This window comes from Centroberyx affinis, unplaced genomic scaffold (genome assembly GCF_046629955.1).
Source record: "Centroberyx affinis isolate AG114_WGS23_722 - 3 ecotype Tasmania unplaced genomic scaffold, CSIRO-AGI_Caff_v1 ptg000166l_1, whole genome shotgun sequence".
Classification (NCBI taxonomy): Eukaryota; Metazoa; Chordata; class Actinopteri; order Beryciformes; family Berycidae; genus Centroberyx; species Centroberyx affinis.
In genome coordinates, this window is record NW_027278863.1 from 70,370 (window position 1) to 89,327 (window position 18,958).

Below are 18,958 nucleotides of genomic sequence, written 5' to 3' on the forward strand. Positions count from 1 at the left end.
TACTCATGTAGATTTGGATGAGCACATTTAAGTTATGATTTCCTTTGTGAGCGAACAATGAAAATATGTAGAATGAAAACTATGTGAAGCAAAATTCATCTTGTGTGCACTGTTCACGTAGTACTGTAGATTACAAACCAAAAAACGTAGTAACGCTTCTGCACCCATATACCTTTGTTTTGATGTACTTGTGTACAGCATCTCTTTATTTCCGTTCACATACTCAATGCTACAACTTGTCAGCATCAATTCCACTTGCTGTGCCTTAACGCATTTATTAATGCCTCACAAACACACTACTGACAAGAAACCCCATGCCAAGAAGAAGGTATGCCATTAACAGTCGAACCCAGCACATTCTCCATAGATTCCACTACAGGTTACATAGCGATAGACGGCATATGAGGAACTAGCTGTGGACAAAATGTATCATCTAATGTAAGTCTTTTAGGGAGATGTCTTTACACTGGATAAGGGAAATAATTGTATATCTGATTGTAAAATGTTTGGAGCGCTAATGATGTTCTGCATTGCTCCTCTACCCCGACATGTAACCAATGTCCGTTTTGGTGATCACTGTAAATACAGTACATTTACATGATGGGTCACTATTGCAATAGCAGATTCCTTTTCCCCCTACTTCAGTGGACAGACAATGTGATTTCCTTTTTTAAAAAACACAATTGATTTACACCAGTTCTGTCTGGAGGATAGGGCATTGCATTGCGTAGTGTGTGGTGTTGTAGATTAGAGAGAGGAAAAAAACAAAAACATGAAACTTCCTGACGCTTTCTTGTTTCATCACAGTAGGACAGACCGTCATTACCTTCCTAAAGAAGTTCATCAGCTGTTCTACCTGCATGTTTAAAACAACATAGCCTGCCAATGAATGTTGCAAATGCCTTACTAAAAGGTTTTGTTTTCTCAATTGGACTTTCATCTTTTTGTGTTTTCGGACTGACATGCATCACTACGCACTGTGTCAGCTCAGTTCTTTAAATCCATTTGCTAATGGGTACCTTCTAAAGTGCAATTTTAATAAGTACATATCTTTCCATGAACACTGTACACTGCTGCTACATAGTGCTTGTTCTAATAAAACTGTAAAACTCAGCTGAGGTTGATGAGTGTGTGGCTTCTCTTAGGACTACTGGCTGTCATTAAAGCCCATCTACTACCTATTGCTAGCATCATTTTATTCCATCAAGAGGTACATCTAATGTGCTTAAAGCAATTCATGTTATTCATATGATCTGAGAAACCTGAATCACTATTGATAAAAAAAACATACTCTCTCCCAAAACTAGAAATCAGAAAACCAACTCTAATCTATGATCTCATTAACAAGTAAAACCCAGAGTGACTCTTACGACAATTAATTATAGATTGGCTTTGTGTGCTTAAAAAATGATTGGACTTTCACATCCACATATACAGTCAATGTGTCCACAAAGTCAGTGTCATATTCAGTCAAAGGATCAACTCAAGTATTTGCCTCTTGATAACATAAAGTCTTGACTCTGCTGTCTCCAGCTTTGTAAGATTTGTCTTTTAGTGCACAAATCAAGACCGCCCCACATTAAAGACAGTTGCCAGTACACAGAACCTGGTGTAGCGGTCCCTTGTACTATTTAAGTAGGATGATAAAAACCTGGCTTGGGTTTCATTAGATGTTTCATTCAATAAGGCCCCAACACCACAAGACCTAAATATACATCTTCTTGCTGCTACAAGGGTTCGCTTTATACAGTAGAAGACACCGTTCAGTCAATTTATTAAATATATCACACACTTCACTTTTAAGTACTATGAGGCACACTGCAAATAATGGGATGACACCAGCAAAATGGGAATACATCAGCAGTAATATTAAGTGTCACACAAAAAGTAAAGTATGAAGCAAATGTCATTATCTACTTTGAAAAATCAACCAGATAAAGACAGCTGGGTACATAGATCACACACTGACAGATGGAACGGTAGGTACTGGGGGAAAAAAAAAGAAAAAAAAGAAAAAAAAAAAAAAAGAAGGGTCATTCCAACCAGCTGCAGATCAAACTGCAGACCATCATTAAAAAAAAACAGAAGAAGGTAAGAAAATGTCAAAATAATAACTTCTGTTTCTCCTTTTCAATCACATTTAACTTAGTATTTTTAAAACATCTTATGGGTGGCTTTTGTTCATTAATCAACCAGATTAACAAATAGGTAGGAAGCTCTGCAGTAAAGCAAAGTTGAACACTTTCTATCGACAGTCTGATGACGTACAGCTCAATACATAGCTGGAGAGAAATACAACGTGGACTAAAAAGTACATTGAAAGTACACTGAAAGCTGAAAACCTCTTCATCTGCCCAATATAATAAGGTAAACAGAAGCCAAAACATTTCCACTAAGGTAACATATTGAGCTATAAATCACTGCATGTGAGCAGGAGTAAATAAGAGATATCACTGCTGCACCCATTTTGTAATAATTATGGTACTAAAAAATATAGAGGGAAAAAAAAAAGAATCAAGCACTGTCATAGCTTGAACTAAGCATCTAAAAAGGTAAGGAAGTGTTTTGTACTTTACAGTGTTTTATGTTCCTATTTCATTTACACATGTACATTTGCTTCAACATTTTGGACATATGAAATAAAACATGATGGCACCCTAACAATTTCATGAAAAAATTCAATTTGTGATTTGATTCTTACACTTACACTTTTTCTCCTCACAAACACTCTTCCAGAAGGTGCATGATTCAGGTCAAAGCACCTTCAATAGCTGCGGAACATGATCTTCTTTATGATATACAGTACTATGCAAAAGTCTTAGGCACATGTAAAAGAAAAAAAGAAAAGCGAAGATGCTTTCAAAAATAATTAAATGAAAAGTTTCTAAATATCAAAAAATGTACTATAAAGAGCAGTCTACTGACACACTGATGCAGAAAAAAATGAATAAACATCTAATTTATATAAAAACTCTTAGGTGCTTAAGACTTTTGCACAGTACTGTACATAATTATAAAAAAATATCTTGACCTCAAAGCGTCCATGGATAGGAAGACTAGTGGGAAAAAACAATCTACCCCATCATTATGTTGTTACATTGTATGATATCCCTTGCTTTTGATTGCGATGGTTTATTTGATGGAGGCCATGATCTTGATATACTGAAGGGCGCTGTGCGCTGCATCGTTGTGCGCGTTGCCGCAGGAGATGCCTGTGCCGTGGCACACAGTGACCGGGGAGGTGGACAACTCCGCCAGGCACTGGTACTGGCCGTTCACCGTCAGCTCATCTGCCAAGCACAATCACACACTTTACAATACAACAGGGACAGCGCTGGTCGTTTGGTTCTCGCCAACGTCAAACGCATAGCGATGTCGTGTTCATCTTAGCAACTGAGAAACACAGGTGCGGTGTGTGTGTAATCTTACCAATGTCAAAGTATGTGACCTCGAAGCCCTGCTCCTTCGACAGCTCCAGCATCATCTGGATGTAATCTGTGTTGGGAATGCTCAGCGGGTTTCTTCTCAGTAAAGATATCTTCTCCGCTGACGAGTTCCTTAAATTCTCAAATCGGACACTGGGCTTAGGAGTCTGAAAAGGTCCATTTAAAACAATAAAACAAGTGTAAATTATAGATTTGTGGCTAATTAACATAAAACAATGTTATATAATAAATATTTGACATACCCATGTGATTTCAGAACAGCCTGACAGACTCTGAAGCTTTGCCACCATCTTCTCTGCAGCTAGTTTTTTTGCTGCCTTTTTTGAATTTCCCACAGCTGTACAAAAACATTAGATTGACTAATTGACCAGCTGAACAATTTGAAATGGCAGACACTTGTAAATCTATTTAAATCCTTCTATATGACCGTCTCAAATGCATCCGTACCCATCTCTGACAGGGATTCCATTCGACAAGTGACCGTGAATTCCCTCTTGTGTGGCGGCCCAGCTTCCATCAGAACTGTGTATTCAGGAAGACGCCATCCTCTCTGCAACGCTAGCTCCTAAAATGAATGGTCAAATTAAGAGACTAAAAAAATAGCACAGGGAGGATAGTAAAGAACTGTATTAGTGTATTGTTTTTTCAGCACCTACGTAATAGCACTGTTACCGTTTTCCTATGCAGGACCTGCTCTGTATGGCTGCATGCTGCCTATCAACCACGTAGAATTAAAGCAACTAAGTGGACTAGAAGTAAATAAATTTAGTTCCTCAGAGTTATGGTTTAGGTTTTTTAGAACTCAATTTTGGCAGGAAAAGGCGTCAAACAATTGAATATACACACCTGCTCATATACACAATGATGTGTACACACGCACACACACACACGCACACAAACACACAGATTACACAAAAGCAGCACAGACAGTCATGGCTATGATTCAGACACCTGCAGTATCCCCACTGAGTTGGGATGGTCGTTTGGTTCTGCTGCAACACCGTTACTCTCAGACTTCATTTGAAGGTTCCTGTTGGGAATGAGATCAAATCAGTGACCAAACATGCAAAAACTTATACTGAGGCTTACTTTACATCAATTTGCCGAGTGAACTCGCTATAGGCTGTCAGTAATGCCCCCATAGCAGTTTGTGTGTATTGCAACACTGTGGTTCTAGATAACAGACAGGGTTCGAGCCGACTTACACCGTTCCAACGTCTATCTGCAGAGCGCTCAGGGCAGCCTCTGCAGCCTGGTGCTTGGCAGCTTTTTTACTGGGTCCTTGACCTGAAACCAGGCAAAATCAAGCGCATGGTTCATATTATATAATGTATTACAGAACTAATTTTACAGCCAGATGAAAAGTACAGTAATCTCAAGCCACTATGTCTCCCATAATGGCAGTCAGAGATATACCTGTAAGCCAAAGTGAAATCTGAATTCTGGCGGCACACAAGATTTCTTGAATCAATTATGCATGTGCCATCCTAGACAAATTAGTAAAGATCAATCCTAAAAGGATACAGGAAAGGACTTAACATAATTCACAAAAAAATGCAGAGAAATCTTGTTGAAGCGAGTTGTTCCCATAAGCCTTTTTCAGAGCACACTGATTTTGTTGGTTGGTTGGCATGTCAAGTGTGGTGATCAACTCTTTCATGTCCACCTTGTGTTATTTGTGCAATTTTTTGGTGAATTTTTCAAAATAAACAAACACATAGGCTACCTCTAGGAAAAGCCAGGGGGAATCTTCACATTCATGAAGTTGTGTTTTCTTCTCATCCTCTTCTCTGGACCTGCACTGGTCTAAGGCTTGCTTCATCTAATCTGTTACAATTAGCTAAAAAAAACACACCAAAATGGAATATCTCAATATGTAAATGCTCTATACCTAAAGTGAAATACCCCCATTAGAACAGGGCATATAGTGAATATACCTGAAAGGATACTGCAACAACAGACACAACTGACCACACCACCACAAGACCATGGGGACTCGAAAACGTCCTGAATGAGCGGCCCACGATATTCACTGAAAATCAAAGGTTTCATCAGCTGACAGGCTGCTATCAACACAGCAGAGGGAGGACTGCAACATACCTGAGCAGCTAACCTCTCCGATTTTCACACTGAAGATGAAACTGGGTTGGTGAGCCTCCCCTTCAGCCTTCTCCATCACATACACTGGAAGGTTACCAGTTTTGGTGCCGTATTCATGCAGGATTTGTATAGGTGTTTTACCAGAGCTGGGCCTCTGCGGTTGATGTGTATTCAAGCTAAGAACAACCATACACAAAGTTAACTAGGAACATAATGATTGGATGGCTGACATTAAATAATTGTTGTACATATTGCCAAGACGCAAATCACGATTGGTCACAAACCAAGATGTAAAAGATGCCAAATGGTAAACGCTAATTATAGTGTGGGAAAAATGATGCAGCATATGACAATATTTTTCCAAAAAGACTACTAACTGAAACTCAGAGTATTGTGGCAATATAGAATGTTAGTTACAGGAGATAAAATAGCTTCATTTGTGTCACATCATCTAGTAACTGAATGGTGGGTTTTTTTCCCCACAGGTATTGACATTTTAGTGCCATATAAACAACTATTTCAGCTTTGTATGGAGGAGTAGTTCATTTATGAGGGTTATGGCCATAGCCTGCAGTCTTGATATTACCATACCAAACTAAGATATTATCTAGCTAACTGGATAATTACTGCATATCTTATAGGTTGACTTGCTAAAATTTGCATCACTCTACTTCCCACTTATCATATGGAGTGACAATTTGTCATGTGGTGACGTGTTACAACGTATGGAACGACTTCAGCTCAAACTGAATAAGACTCATAACCTTATGCTGTAAACTGAAGAGTATTAGTCAACGGAAACAAATACACACAGCGTAAATTACATACGTGGGGTGATTTTGCTAGTCATTTGGACATGTTAACATTGCATTGCAGGACACCGACACAGAGGGTTTGGACATCTATCCTAAATTAATCTAGCTAGCTAAATTGGTTAGCTTTCTAACGTTAGCTAGCTAGTGTGAACCGACTGCAATGATGCTAACATTATTTTAGCAGGGTATCTGCAGGTCACTGAAGTTAAATTTGATACATTTTAATTGCTTTCAGTGGCAGTTGGAATAACAGAAGACCAGTTTACCAACAAAAGATGAAGCCGAAACGTGAAAAAGCAGACCTGTCAGAATATTATGCTATTTCTCGCTAGACAAACAGTAAGTTACACCAACCAAACAACATGTTAAAAACCTATCGCAGTGTGATTCAGACCGAGATTTTATATAATTCACTCGAACGTATTTTCAGAGTTTATAGGCCTGGAGACACCCTGATTAAACCAGTGGTACTGTTTCAGTTTCAGTGGACAGACACTACAGGTAGAATGAAATGTCTAACCTCGTGTTGAGTGTGGTTCGTATTGCTGTTGACTGATATCCCTCTTGAGACATGTTTCCAATTATCTAACGTTAGCAGCCTAACTGAAGAATCGTTTTGCTGGTAAATGTAAAAAAACACAAGCACTACTTTGAGATATTTTACTAAGTGGACTAATGTTAGCAACTCTTCATTGTAGCTGGGCCGGGAGCTGCCGATGTTCACTTGACAGCTTATCAACATCCGGGTCACCACCGGGGTCAATTTATCACAGTGTTGGAAGAAACTTTACTGCCATCTATTGATGCTGGTATTTCACTTTGGTATCAGGTGATGAGCTTAACAAAAGCTGTGTAAAAATGTGCTGTTGCTATTACATAGGCTAGTTAGTATACTAACTATGATCAGGCTAACATGTGACAGTAATATCAATTTTACCCCCAAAAAAACTTAACAGTTGCAGTCACTGTAAAAATGAATCAATCAGATTACGAATGCTACTAGAAATTATTTGTGGAATTACTCAGAACCATTTGAACATAAAGGTCTTTACATTGTAAGATTAGAGTAAAACAAAACAATACTGATGTAGCAGCTTCCTGCCGTTTAAGGAGTTGATGCTTTACTATTAAATTACTTGATTCACAAATACAAATTTGCCGCATTTGGTGCTTAACAAACATGGCTTTCTGGTGTGCACCAAACTGTAGATTATGTGTAGAGTGTGTGTGAGTGTGTGTGTCAGAACCATTGAGTCATTAAGGTAATTTCAAGGTTGTCATGTTTAAGAGTTGAATTCGATTATTTAAACCTGTAGGTTAAAGATCCAGCAAGTTATGAAGTTATGAGTGCAATGATTTTAATGGGTTTTTAATTTTTTCATACATTAACAAATTTAATTAACATGACATAGGCCTAAATCTCAAAATATTTTTACAACATTCTGAAACAAATTTGGGAAGACCAGGTGTAAATGTTTTATTCAAGATTTGATGTTTGATCGATGCAAACTTGATGTATTTCAGCTGCTTGAAATGTTTCTTGGATTCATATAATTGTGTCACAACCATACGAATATGGCTAAATTCAATTCTGTTGTATTATAACTTGAACAGTAATAATGTTGTGTCCATGTGTTTTTAGATACCATAATGAAAGAAAAATAACATTTTAAAATCAGAAGCATGCTGCATTTCATCCTGGATCAATGTACATGATTGGGGTTGTACAATTCATAGAAAATATTGCATATCATGTTTGTTTTTTTTCACCCCGTTTTTAAAAAAATATCAAAATTTTGGGTATTACAATTCTGTAATTTCTGTAATTTTTTTTCTAACGGATTTAAAAATGTAAACAGTGAGTGTATGAATGACGCTCATCTCTCAGGGATCCTGAGCTGCAGATGCATTAGGCAGGATGGGAGCAGAGGCTTCTGGGATTGGAAGAACCACTTTCTTCCTGAGTGAGAACATTGGCTGGGGCATCTGCTTCTTCTGACCCTTGGAGTCCGTCTTCTGGCTGACATCCGCATTCACTTTTGTCAGGATAGACAATAGGTCGTACCCTCTGGTGAAAATGAAACACTTAGTGAGATAATGAGTTGCAAACTATCAATGTAACTTGTAATTATTATTAATAAATTATTTTAATTAATTAATTCTAATTCATTTAATTATTCTCTAATACACATCAAAGGCTTGGAGCCAGAGGGGCGTAAGCAAGTTTACAAACTTTACATAAGACCCAAAACAAAAAAGAGGACCTAACTTTGATCTGAACTGTTGTAAATATCTTTTGATAATAATAATGTCATCATATAAATTCACAAGGAGACACACTACAAACTAGATCTCCTCAAGGGCTTTTACTTGATGTATACAGTAGATCTCCAGATATCCAAAATGTTACGCTCTTCTGGCTCCAAGCCTTATATATATGTCTGTATGTATATAGATATAGTATATACTGTACTACGGATATATTTCACAGCAATAACTCAAATGCACATCATCTTAGCATATCCATCTATATAGATATTTCTTTTCACTAACCTGGGCACCATCTGGACCAGGTTTTCGCACAACGACTGGATGAACCAAGTGCCTAGCTTCCTGTCTCTGAAGGAGACGAAATGAGGAACAGTGGCCATGCTCATTAAGAAATCTGCACTAGACGGAATGGAGTCTTTAGGTATGACAGCATCACTGCAAACAGCGCTGGGTCCAGGGCCGTCGGTCTGGATGTGGACCGGCTGCTGCTCGTCGGTGCCCTGGCAGGCCTGGATGAAGAACAGCTTGGGTTTTCCAGTCAGAGAGGGGCACTGCGATCCAGTGAAAGGCTCTGTGAGCTGTCTGAGCTGGACGGCCTGGCCGTCCACACCATACACACTTCCCTCCTGGCCATGGCTGAGAATGCAGCAGACCAGGCAGTCCATCTGACTGTGGTCCCTGCTGCGGAGCTCCTGCACCACAGACAGGATCTGATCCCTCGTACAGTCATTCTTTATCTGCATCTCAAAGCCCAGCCACTTAAACACACCCTCCAGACATTCTGGAAGACACAACAACACACACACACACACACGGATGCACACGCAAGCAAACATATGCACACGTACACACAGATAAGGAATGGAATATTGGCACAAATTTTACATTTGAGATGGAATTATTTCCAGAATTAATTGAAATTAGCCTCACCTTCATCAATCTGGGTTCCCTCACGATTGTTGAGTTGCTTTACGGAGTCCTTGAAGTCAAAGTTGTTAACTACTAAGCAGACACCTCTCAGTTCACTTGTCATAGGATACTGTCGCAAACCCTACAGTCAGAAATCAACAAGACAATAAGACAGGATTACACTGTTTTGTTCAGCAGTATTCATACTAAAGCTCAGGCATGAGCAAAGGTATTTGCATAAAGAAATCAGCCACCTCTTCTTTTGTACTTGTAGTTTGTACTTGGCCAAAGCTCTGGTTTTTAGAGGTCATCTGGTTTTCTGAGGTCGACACTGCTTCCACATCACGTTTCTCTATGGGACAGATGATTACAGAATATGGAGGGGTACTGATTAGAAATGCAAAGACATTGATCACATTTGCATAGGAATGAAAATTATAGATATTCAAGGTTTGTCATGTAGGTCCACCCATAGCTAGGCGCTGGAAATCCTTATAATGACCTTTGGAGACAGCAGCATTGCTTGTTTTGGTGCTTAGGTGCCCCTTGGTGCCTCTCAGTCCATGTAGCAGTGCCTCATCTGTAGAACCTGAGACCTTTGGGAAATCTACGAAAGCAATAAAAAAAGATACAAATACAGAATAGATTAATCTACTGCCCTGTACTTAAATACCAGGATACAGCTGTAAAACAACCAGCCCAATGTCAAACTCACCCAGAGAGGTGTTGGAATGATTCATGGAAGACTGTATGGAATACAAAAGGAATTAAAACTGAGGGTTAAAGATGAGAAGGAATGTCACACCTTGCCCTTTTTGTTTATGATATGTCCCAGTGGTTGAATATTATGCCGGCGACCTAACAGATTTTCACCTGAGCCGATGACTGCACATTTGCAGAGAAGTAGGAAGGTGGAAGAAGAGCTTCATTGGAATAAGAACACTGATGATCAAAACCTTTAGAAAGTACAACATATGTACAGCATAAGCAGGTTGACGTGTATGTCAATATTGCAGAATATTGAGCAATTCCCTCTAACAGTTGGTGCATGTAAATGTAACGCTTCATTTACAAAAGCTGGGATTCGCTCATATTCAAAGTATTAGAATCTGGGATATTTGTGATCAGGATATTAACATGCAAATGAAGAGTTTATTTCAAAATGAGATATCCATCATTTGAAAAAAAACACACACCAACTCTCACAAAATGATTACTGGCATAAAGCACACTATTAAAGTTAAAGGTAAAGATATACTGTGACCAAGATGACTGTATATCTACACATCATAATACCTTTGCTATGTTTTTGAGGATAGAATCATCTGTATTTTTAAATATTGACTGAGGAATTTCAGGTTGCAACATTTTCCCAAATTCCAGTGTTTTGGAATGAAACCCTTCATATAAACAACTGATGCAGGATGTGAGCAGCTATCTGGATCACTCTGTGCATGCAAACACACTCAGTAGCCAGACATTTTATAAGAACTCACTTTACCTGCTATTTCACATGAGGCAGGCCTTCCAGGAACCATGGGTGGAGGAGTCTAATAGGAAAGAAGGCGGATGAGAGGGAAGCAGACATCGCAGAAAGAATAAAGTATCAGTGACATGAGATGTGAGGATGAAGAGATGTGGAGATATTGTCACGGTATAATTGTAGCACGCAACTCAAAGAGAGGCAAACTACTGTGAAACATTTTACCAGCTTTGGCACAGAAAGATCAGATACAGATCTTGATCGTGGGGGGCTTGCACACGTCTCTTGGGTTATAGGACCGGTGTAAGTCTCTGTAGATAAAATAAAATAATAAACTGTAAAGTGATTTACACACATCTTTAATCATAACATAATAAATTTGATGGTGATGATATCCAAATTACACAGCAGTCATAGTAATATTTGTAATATATGTACCCATCTGTTCCTTAATCTGGTTGATCGTTTTTTTCAACATGGGACAGACATGTGTGATTATCTCCTCCAGGAAGTCTAGATTAGTGTTGCTAAAGAGATCTTTCCGCTCCATCTCCAGGAAGACTTCCAGTGTAGTCTGAGAAATTAAGAAAATGTACACTAGAGTTACACTAGAGACACTATGATGTATACTGTATGCAATAGTAGAAAACTACAGCTAGGTATAGGTGAGTAAGTTCATCTACCTACCTTTTAATTTGTGAAATTGAGTTTATCTACCACCATATAAAACTTAATTCCAAATTAAAAGTATACATTATAACAAATAAAATCAACCTCATGTAAGATGAATGAAAATAGGCATTTTAAAGACAATAAAACGTACTATGACATTATAGTGCTGCTGTAAAATATGATTTGTTTATTTATGATGATGTTTGTTTGGATTAACATATTCTCACACCCCTGTGGCTACATGAGATTAGCCTTAACATGACCTTTGATTTTACCACTAACTACATCAGTGATTACTGCCTTTCATAAAAACAAATTATCCTGGGTTTTAAGGCATGACATTCTGAGGATGCACTTACGACACTTTCTTCCAGTTTTTTACGTGGGAGTCTTTCCATCAACAAGAACTTGATGTCTTGCAAATCCTTTCCATTAATATCCTCAGAAAGTTTGTATAGCAGCTTCCTGGAATTAAATAAAAGCGTATAGATAAATCTGAGAGAGTGGATTTTCAAAGGAGGCCTGGGCATAGGCCTGCAAATATAGACAATGGTGTTTCTAAGGTCTTTTGTAATGTTATCTTTGCTTACATTCGTCCACATTAGCAATTTCTCTTACATAGTTTCTCTACAAACTAAAACAGCTTCATGAAGTGAAACAGTCTAGGCTTCTCACCGGTAAGGAGAAATGTGGCTTCTGGTTGTAGATAGAATCTGGTTGCTGAGACCGTGTTTACGGACCAAGTCGTGGCGGTTGATGGTACTGAGAAGATCAGTCAGCAGGTCCTGCTGCTGAGCTGAGAGTAAGCCTCGATCCATCAGGAGAGAGAAGAGGTCTTTGGCTGACTGCACTGAGCTCAGGTCTCGGTCCAGGAGTTCAGTGCAAAGAAACACTAAAGCTTGTGTGTCATCCCTACCCAGGGCGCCTCCCACCTGCAACAGACGCTTCTGGAAATCCATTTCCTGTACCAAAAGCAACATGACACATCTTTTTACCCAGTACCGTCACACTCATTCAGGTATTTCATACATAACATCTCTCAGATGATATTCAGTGACCCTGAATAGCAATAAGCAGGTATAGAAAATGGATGGATTCAGATTGTGCAATAGTTCATGACTCAACACCTCCCTCCCTTTCTTCCTCATTTATTTACTGTAGTTCCTTCCACAAATGAGTGGGGACCACCAGAGATAGTCGTATTTGTACCGTTACAACCAATATCTATGTTAATATCTATGTTCTCTGTTGATTTGCATCGTGGACATGTTTCTATGAATTTGTTTGCACTTTGCCCCTGATTTTACCTAAACCTTATACCTTGCATATGTGCATATGAGTGTGTGTGTGTGTGTGTGTGTGTGTGTGTGTGCGCGTGTGAGAGAGAGAAAGAGAGAGAGAGACAGAGAGAGAGAGAAAGAGAGAGAAAGAAGCCTAGAGGAAGTCCAGACTGCTCCCTGAAACCGTCCCAAAGGAAAAACAACAAATCTCAACTTCATCTCAAAGTTCACCAGAATAACCTGGCCTCTATGGTCATAACAACACATGTGAAATGTATGCACGTTGATTCTTATGAAAATAAATAAATAAATTAATTAATTAATAAATACAACTATAGACTTTTATTATCCTGATCTCTAACTGTATTATTAATACTACCACTGGTGGAACATGCCATGACATGTAACTTCAATGCTTACTTCAACGCAAGCCTCGCCTATAGCCACAATATCCTTGGTTACACTCGATTTTTTCGACTTGATTTAGCTGCTACTACATTTTTCTAGTAACTTAGCCTAAAAACAACAACAAACGTCTTGCGCAAGGCTACCTGTTTGAGTTCCCCACAGGTCTGAGATGTGCCACTACCGCGTCCACTTCGACTCGTGAAACATACTCGGAGAAGGGTATTTGTACTTTATATCGTGTTATATCGCCAACTCGAATCCTTTACAGATCCTTTGGAGCCGTTTTTATGCTGATACGCTGTCGCCGTCTTTTTCCGAGACTGCTGGAGAGGAAGTGAAAAACCGAAAGTAAACCAGGAGGGCGCGTGGCCTTACGTATCATACAGGAGATCCCAGAATTTGAAAACTTTGGAACTAGGGTAGGCTATGACAATCGTGTACGAGGCTTATGTCAAGGACCCCCAAATACAACCACATTAGACCCAACTGTAAATAATAGGATTAGACCATGGACCGCGCGCGCGCGCACACACACACACACACACACACACACACACACACACACACACACACACACACACACACACACACACACACACACACCTGATAAGTTTGTTCTTGAATGTGATTTGGTTCAGAACTGGACAACTGATAACAGATTCAGTCATTTCTATAAAATTATCCCCGGACCCCACTGTGGAAACCACTGTTTTGGGATACACGTAACAGCTCAGATTTGACAGGACACTGACACATAACTCAAAGCCAGGATAGAGATCATCTGGATTTATTGTACCCTACTTCAAACTATAGTAATCCTATAATGAATTTTAAAAGAATAATATACAAATATCACATAAAAAGTATAGTCCCTATAGGAACAATATAGGAATATTACAGTATTAGTGGTTGTGTGTGGTTGGTCTGGGTTTGCTCTTCAGGGTCTTGGTGTGTCCCCGGCGCCGCACCCTGACACTGAGCCACGCCCGCGAGATCTGCTTCAGCCTGGAGAAGCTCGCTTGTGAATTTTTAATCCTGAATGACTCTATAAAGGAAACAAATATATACACAAACAACTGAGCATGATTTGACTAGAAGTATGACATAATTTACAATAAATTTTACAATGAATTAAATGTCAAGGTAGCATTATTTAATTGTCAGTGGACCAATTAAAAATAGGTCATTTTAAAGGATAATACTGGTGTTTTTTTGTTTTTGCTTTTAAGTTTGTGCAAATTGTCTGGGTTGCCCCTCTCATTTCAGCTTAGTTGGAGATATCTTGACTGTAGCCTAATAACTTCCACAGACATGAAAATTGCCCGAGCTACATAATCCATCACAGTGAACATTAAGTCTTGATTATGGGGATGAGATTTGTCACTTCATACTCTCAGTGTTACCGCTGGATCATACGCGCCCCCTGGCGCTGTAAGGGTAAATGGGTAAAAAATGACTAGGTGTGAATGGGACTAGCCTACATAGCTAAAATGCCAAATTATATAGATATACAGCTATCAGACCCCAGTGTTTCCATGGTTTTGGAATGAACATTTCTGAATACTATAGCTTGCATGGCCAAATTCTTCCCTAGCATTATAGCTAACCAATGCTCGTAAGCTCGTAGCTCGTAAATAAAAATTGTGTTCTACATTGGTACAGAATTTTAAATATCATTTCGCAGCAAACATCACTTGTCATCTTTCTACTGTCATCGTTTGGTAGCTCTAGTAAAATTTGAGGTGCATTAGCCTAATGATCATCACAAAAGATCAAACAAGACAAAAGCCTTGCCTTGTAGACTAGCGAGATTCCCTCATCAATTATTCATGATTTAGTAAATACAAACGCTATTATCCCAATAATTTAGGGTGTATTTCATATGAATATTATGGACACTCTTTAGAAAAGTAATTTCTGAGTTTATACAAATCCTCCATTGAGACGAATTCATCATGAATTTACTGTGCCTCGAGCGCCACCTCTGGCCAATCTTTAAGTGGTTTCTTTTCTGCTACACCCCCTTTGGTGTTTTTTTGGTTAGCCTCTGCCTACTGCCAGTCACCTGACACTCCCAAGAAATAATGACTCAAAAACATGTCAAACTTAATTGTCACATCCATGTCTTTCTATCTAGAGCGTCTTTGTTGGCAGAGAAAGCAATTAATTCAAAGTAGGTTTGACACAAAGTTAATTATACATAAAGTTTGTATTTTAAAAATCCCCAAACAGTAAATGTTAAAAAATCTAAAAAAAAAAAATCTAATTACACAATGCATTGTAAAATGTCAACTAGATAGTAGTAGATGGGCTATAACTCTAAATGACACCGGTATTCTCCTTTAAATGAGTATAAAGTCCTGGAGCCTATGATAGATTGAGATGAATAGCAATATTGATTGACCCGCATCAGTCTCATCAACACTTACTGTCAGTGATGAGGGAGTGCACAGCAGTGATTTGCCCAGTTGGCCGTTTCAGCTGCCGCCTCCCCAGGCCGTGGGTCCTGGACAGAACGCAGTCCACATAGATGCTCCAGAAGACCTGGGCCAGGTCCCAGAACAGCGCCGTGTGCTTCCTGTTGTCTGACGACTTGAGGAACACCATCAGGTCCCAGAAGGCGGGCACCGTGTCAGCGATCCTCGGGGAGCGCATCTCCAGCAGCAGGACAGAGGAGGAGTCCCAGCACTGCGGGTCAGCCCGGTAGGACGCCAGCGGGTCCACCTGGCCGGGCTTCTGGCCCTGAAGCGGCACGGCGCACAGCCAGCTCAGCAGCACGATGGCCACAGGTATGTTCAGCAACATGGAGTCCATCTGCAGGGGACAAATACACAGCAGGAGAAATAACTCTGTTCTACACTAGAGCTTCACTATCATTAATATTCACTATACTGTATACATAATTTGTTCATTAGGCCTATAGATAGATAGGCTATATACTGTATATGACGCTGAAAGTCATGTGCTCGGCTCAGAATACATTTCACAGAATTAATGTTTTATGTAATTTATCTGACGAGGTTAAAATGCAAATATATTTTTGAAAGACAATGAGGCCAGTCTGAAGGCTCATACATAGACTTAGTTGGGCTTTGATAAAAACTCAATTATAGAGAGAAATGCAATACAGCAGACTACATCTACAAACCAGGCTACTTGAATATTGGCCCAGGTCTTAGTATTTGATAATTTACATTAGTGGCTACAATGTAATTCGCCTGACACTAAACACTAGCAACAACACCCAATAGCTGTGCACAATCAATTATGCAGAGCAGGCCTAATTAACTAGAAAACGCAAACGTAGACAGCAGTTGTACTAATCATTACTGGTTAGACTGTAAATACATTTTATAAGAACAATCAACAGCTATGCACAATCAAATGGCTATAGGCTATAAAGCAGACCCCCCAGTAAATATAAAATATATGTAAAGTGCAATAAGACTATCTTCCAGAGGAAGGAGGTAACACTTACCATAAAAGCTGACAGAATACAACAAGTGAAAAACAGGACTTGTGTTGTTGGGAGTTTGATAACTGTGTTAAGTCTTAAATCGACGTCAGAGTCTTTCAAGGGGGACGGGCGAAGGGTTCATCAGCGAGCAATAGTAATGGCCACTTTTCTGATTGTTGCAACCTAAATAATGTTTGGGTTTTTTTTGTTTGTTTTTCACCTTAGAGCAACCCTTTAATGCGTTTGCTGCATAATCACCATGTAAACACTCTTAGATCCAGACTCAAACAAATATTTATCTTTTAAATTTACATTCTATTTTGTTTGTAATTATTGGATAATTATTACGTAACTGTAATTATTTGATTCTCTTCAGCTCATTATTTATTATTTTCAAGACAAAATCTCCCCGTGGAGCTTAATAATTCGTTTGCATGAATATTTGCATGAACAAAACAACACTCGATTTACGCACATTTCGTTTAAACCAGCCTACAATTTAATGCTGTAAATATTTCTATGAAAAAATCTAATAGAAAACATTTGCACAGACAAGTCTGGGCAGTAATTACAGAGATACTCAACTACAATGCTGGTTTATACCGGCACTAACTGTGAATCAGTAGGGCAGCGGGGAGGGGGTGGGGGGCAGTGGTTGCTGGTTCAGTTCCCTGGACCAGACAGTGCTGAAATGCCGCATGGGCAGGGCACCTTCCCCCAGATTCTCGCTAAGAATGGGAGGTTGGAGCTTCCCTGTTATCATGCTACAGAAAAAGCAAATCAAAATTGAAGGGTTTTGCAGTATGGCCTTGTAACTGCAACAACAGAAGTTGAAGCCTACTTTTACATCAAGCTGCTTCTGATGCTACAGAGACAGACTCTGACCCCGTGGGGGCTCCACTGGGTCAAAGAAGCCGTCTTTACTTTGAAGTTACTAAAGAAAACCAATCTGTGTTTGTGGCTCACTTAAAAGACAGCCTTTTATTTTCCTGGCCATAGTTTATCTCCCATTTACGGCTGTTTTTGGGGATTACTGAGTCCTCAGTCAGAGCTGCACTGTACTATACCATACAGTATATTGTGCTAAATTGAAGAATGCATTCTCAGTACATAACTTTTGAGTTCAAGAAAAAAAAAAAAAAAAAAAAAAAAAAAAAAAAAAAAAAAACAGGAGAAAATACAGGCAATTTGACCTCTGGACCATCTTGGGAAGTTCTGATATGTGTGAAAAACAAGCTCAGTGATGAGTAGTGCACCTGAGAGTGGTGCGTGAGTCGTGTTTCTATGCTTTTACTGAAATGTCACATGCATGCCTGATCTAAAATGTAATTGCTTTCCTAGGGAGAGGCCACCGATAAATGTGCTGGGTTGGTTTCTCACTCAATCATTCATTCTGGTGATGACGCAGGAAGGCAGTATATAGGCTACGACAGACTCTCCGCTCCACGACCAAAATGCTGGCAAATACCATTTTAATATTCATATTAAAGTTCACAATGTAATGCTAGAGTGCTTATAGACAGGAAGTTCACGACAAATTAGATGTTACAAATAACAGTTCTGTTTTGTTTAGTGTGCATGTGCGACGAGGGAAAGACATTTCCAAACTTAAGTTCACAGTTTGTTCTACACACCACCCATGATCAGCCTGGTCATGTGGAGAAAAAAAAAGCTACTGGCCCTTCCTTTAAGTCATAACATGAACTACTGATCAATGTTTTTATCTAAGGTGTCTTGGTAGCATGGACGAGCTGGAGGGAATCAAATCCCTAAACCCCCATTATGATTTCCTCTCAGGAAACTGCGGGCCATTCGCAGGCTCTAATAGGCACTATGCGGAATAATAACCTGCAGATAGATTTGAATGAAAGACACCAGGTTAGAAATGACACATCTGGTGGAATTCACGTCCCTGTATTTGTAGCATAGAAAAATACTTAATATTCCTGGAATCCCTTATTTAAAAAAAAGTCACGTGTGAAAACCCACATGTGAATTCAAACCACATGTGCCTTTTGGACAAATGTTGCTTTTCATATGTGAACATGTGAAATTTCCCATTGACATTTTCATCTGTGAATTGTCACTTTGCATGTGAAATGAAGTTTTCACATGTG

At 39.2% G+C, this 18,958-nt stretch overlaps 3 protein-coding genes across 5 annotated transcripts; all 3 read right to left on the reverse strand.

Moving 5' to 3' along the window:
• Positions 1-1,763: 1,763 nt before the first annotated feature.
• Positions 1,764-7,082, reverse strand: prkra (protein kinase, interferon-inducible double stranded RNA dependent activator). Its single transcript, XM_071533553.1, has 8 exons — positions 6,882-7,082; positions 5,547-5,722; positions 4,652-4,733; positions 4,398-4,476; positions 3,894-4,011; positions 3,689-3,783; positions 3,430-3,592; positions 1,764-3,290 (listed from the first exon to the last, which is right to left on the reverse strand). The coding sequence occupies exons 1-8, from the start codon at positions 6,932-6,934 to the stop codon at positions 3,133-3,135; spliced, it is 924 nt and encodes a 307-aa protein (XP_071389654.1). The 5' UTR covers positions 6,935-7,082; the 3' UTR covers positions 1,764-3,132.
• Positions 7,083-7,566: 484 nt separating this feature from the next.
• On the reverse strand, positions 7,567-13,697 carry casp10 (caspase 10, apoptosis-related cysteine peptidase). 3 transcript variants are annotated; one of them, XM_071533512.1, is made up of 13 exons: positions 13,528-13,697; positions 12,372-12,658; positions 12,056-12,161; positions 11,463-11,598; positions 11,250-11,335; positions 11,043-11,091; positions 10,415-10,464; positions 10,257-10,287; positions 10,044-10,148; positions 9,796-9,893; positions 9,563-9,683; positions 8,915-9,413; positions 7,567-8,429 (listed from the first exon to the last, which is right to left on the reverse strand). In XM_071533512.1, exons 2-13 carry the CDS (start codon positions 12,653-12,655, stop codon positions 8,246-8,248), a joined length of 1,749 nt encoding a protein of 582 aa, XP_071389613.1. In that variant the 5' UTR covers positions 12,656-12,658; positions 13,528-13,697; the 3' UTR covers positions 7,567-8,245. The 3 variants fall into 3 exon arrangements, with proteins under 3 accessions (XP_071389613.1, XP_071389622.1, XP_071389606.1); XM_071533505.1 differs by having other exon boundaries at positions 7,568-8,429; positions 10,415-10,497; XM_071533521.1 differs by lacking the exon at positions 13,528-13,697 and having other exon boundaries at positions 10,415-10,497; positions 12,372-12,667.
• Positions 13,698-14,286: 589 nt separating this feature from the next.
• LOC139655834 (protein FAM237A-like) lies at positions 14,287-17,604 on the reverse strand. The gene is made up of 3 exons (XM_071533206.1): positions 17,524-17,604; positions 15,814-16,198; positions 14,287-14,429 (listed from the first exon to the last, which is right to left on the reverse strand). Exons 1-3 carry the CDS (start codon positions 17,602-17,604, stop codon positions 14,287-14,289), a joined length of 609 nt encoding a protein of 202 aa, XP_071389307.1.
• Between the last annotated feature and the right edge of the window lie 1,354 nt (positions 17,605-18,958).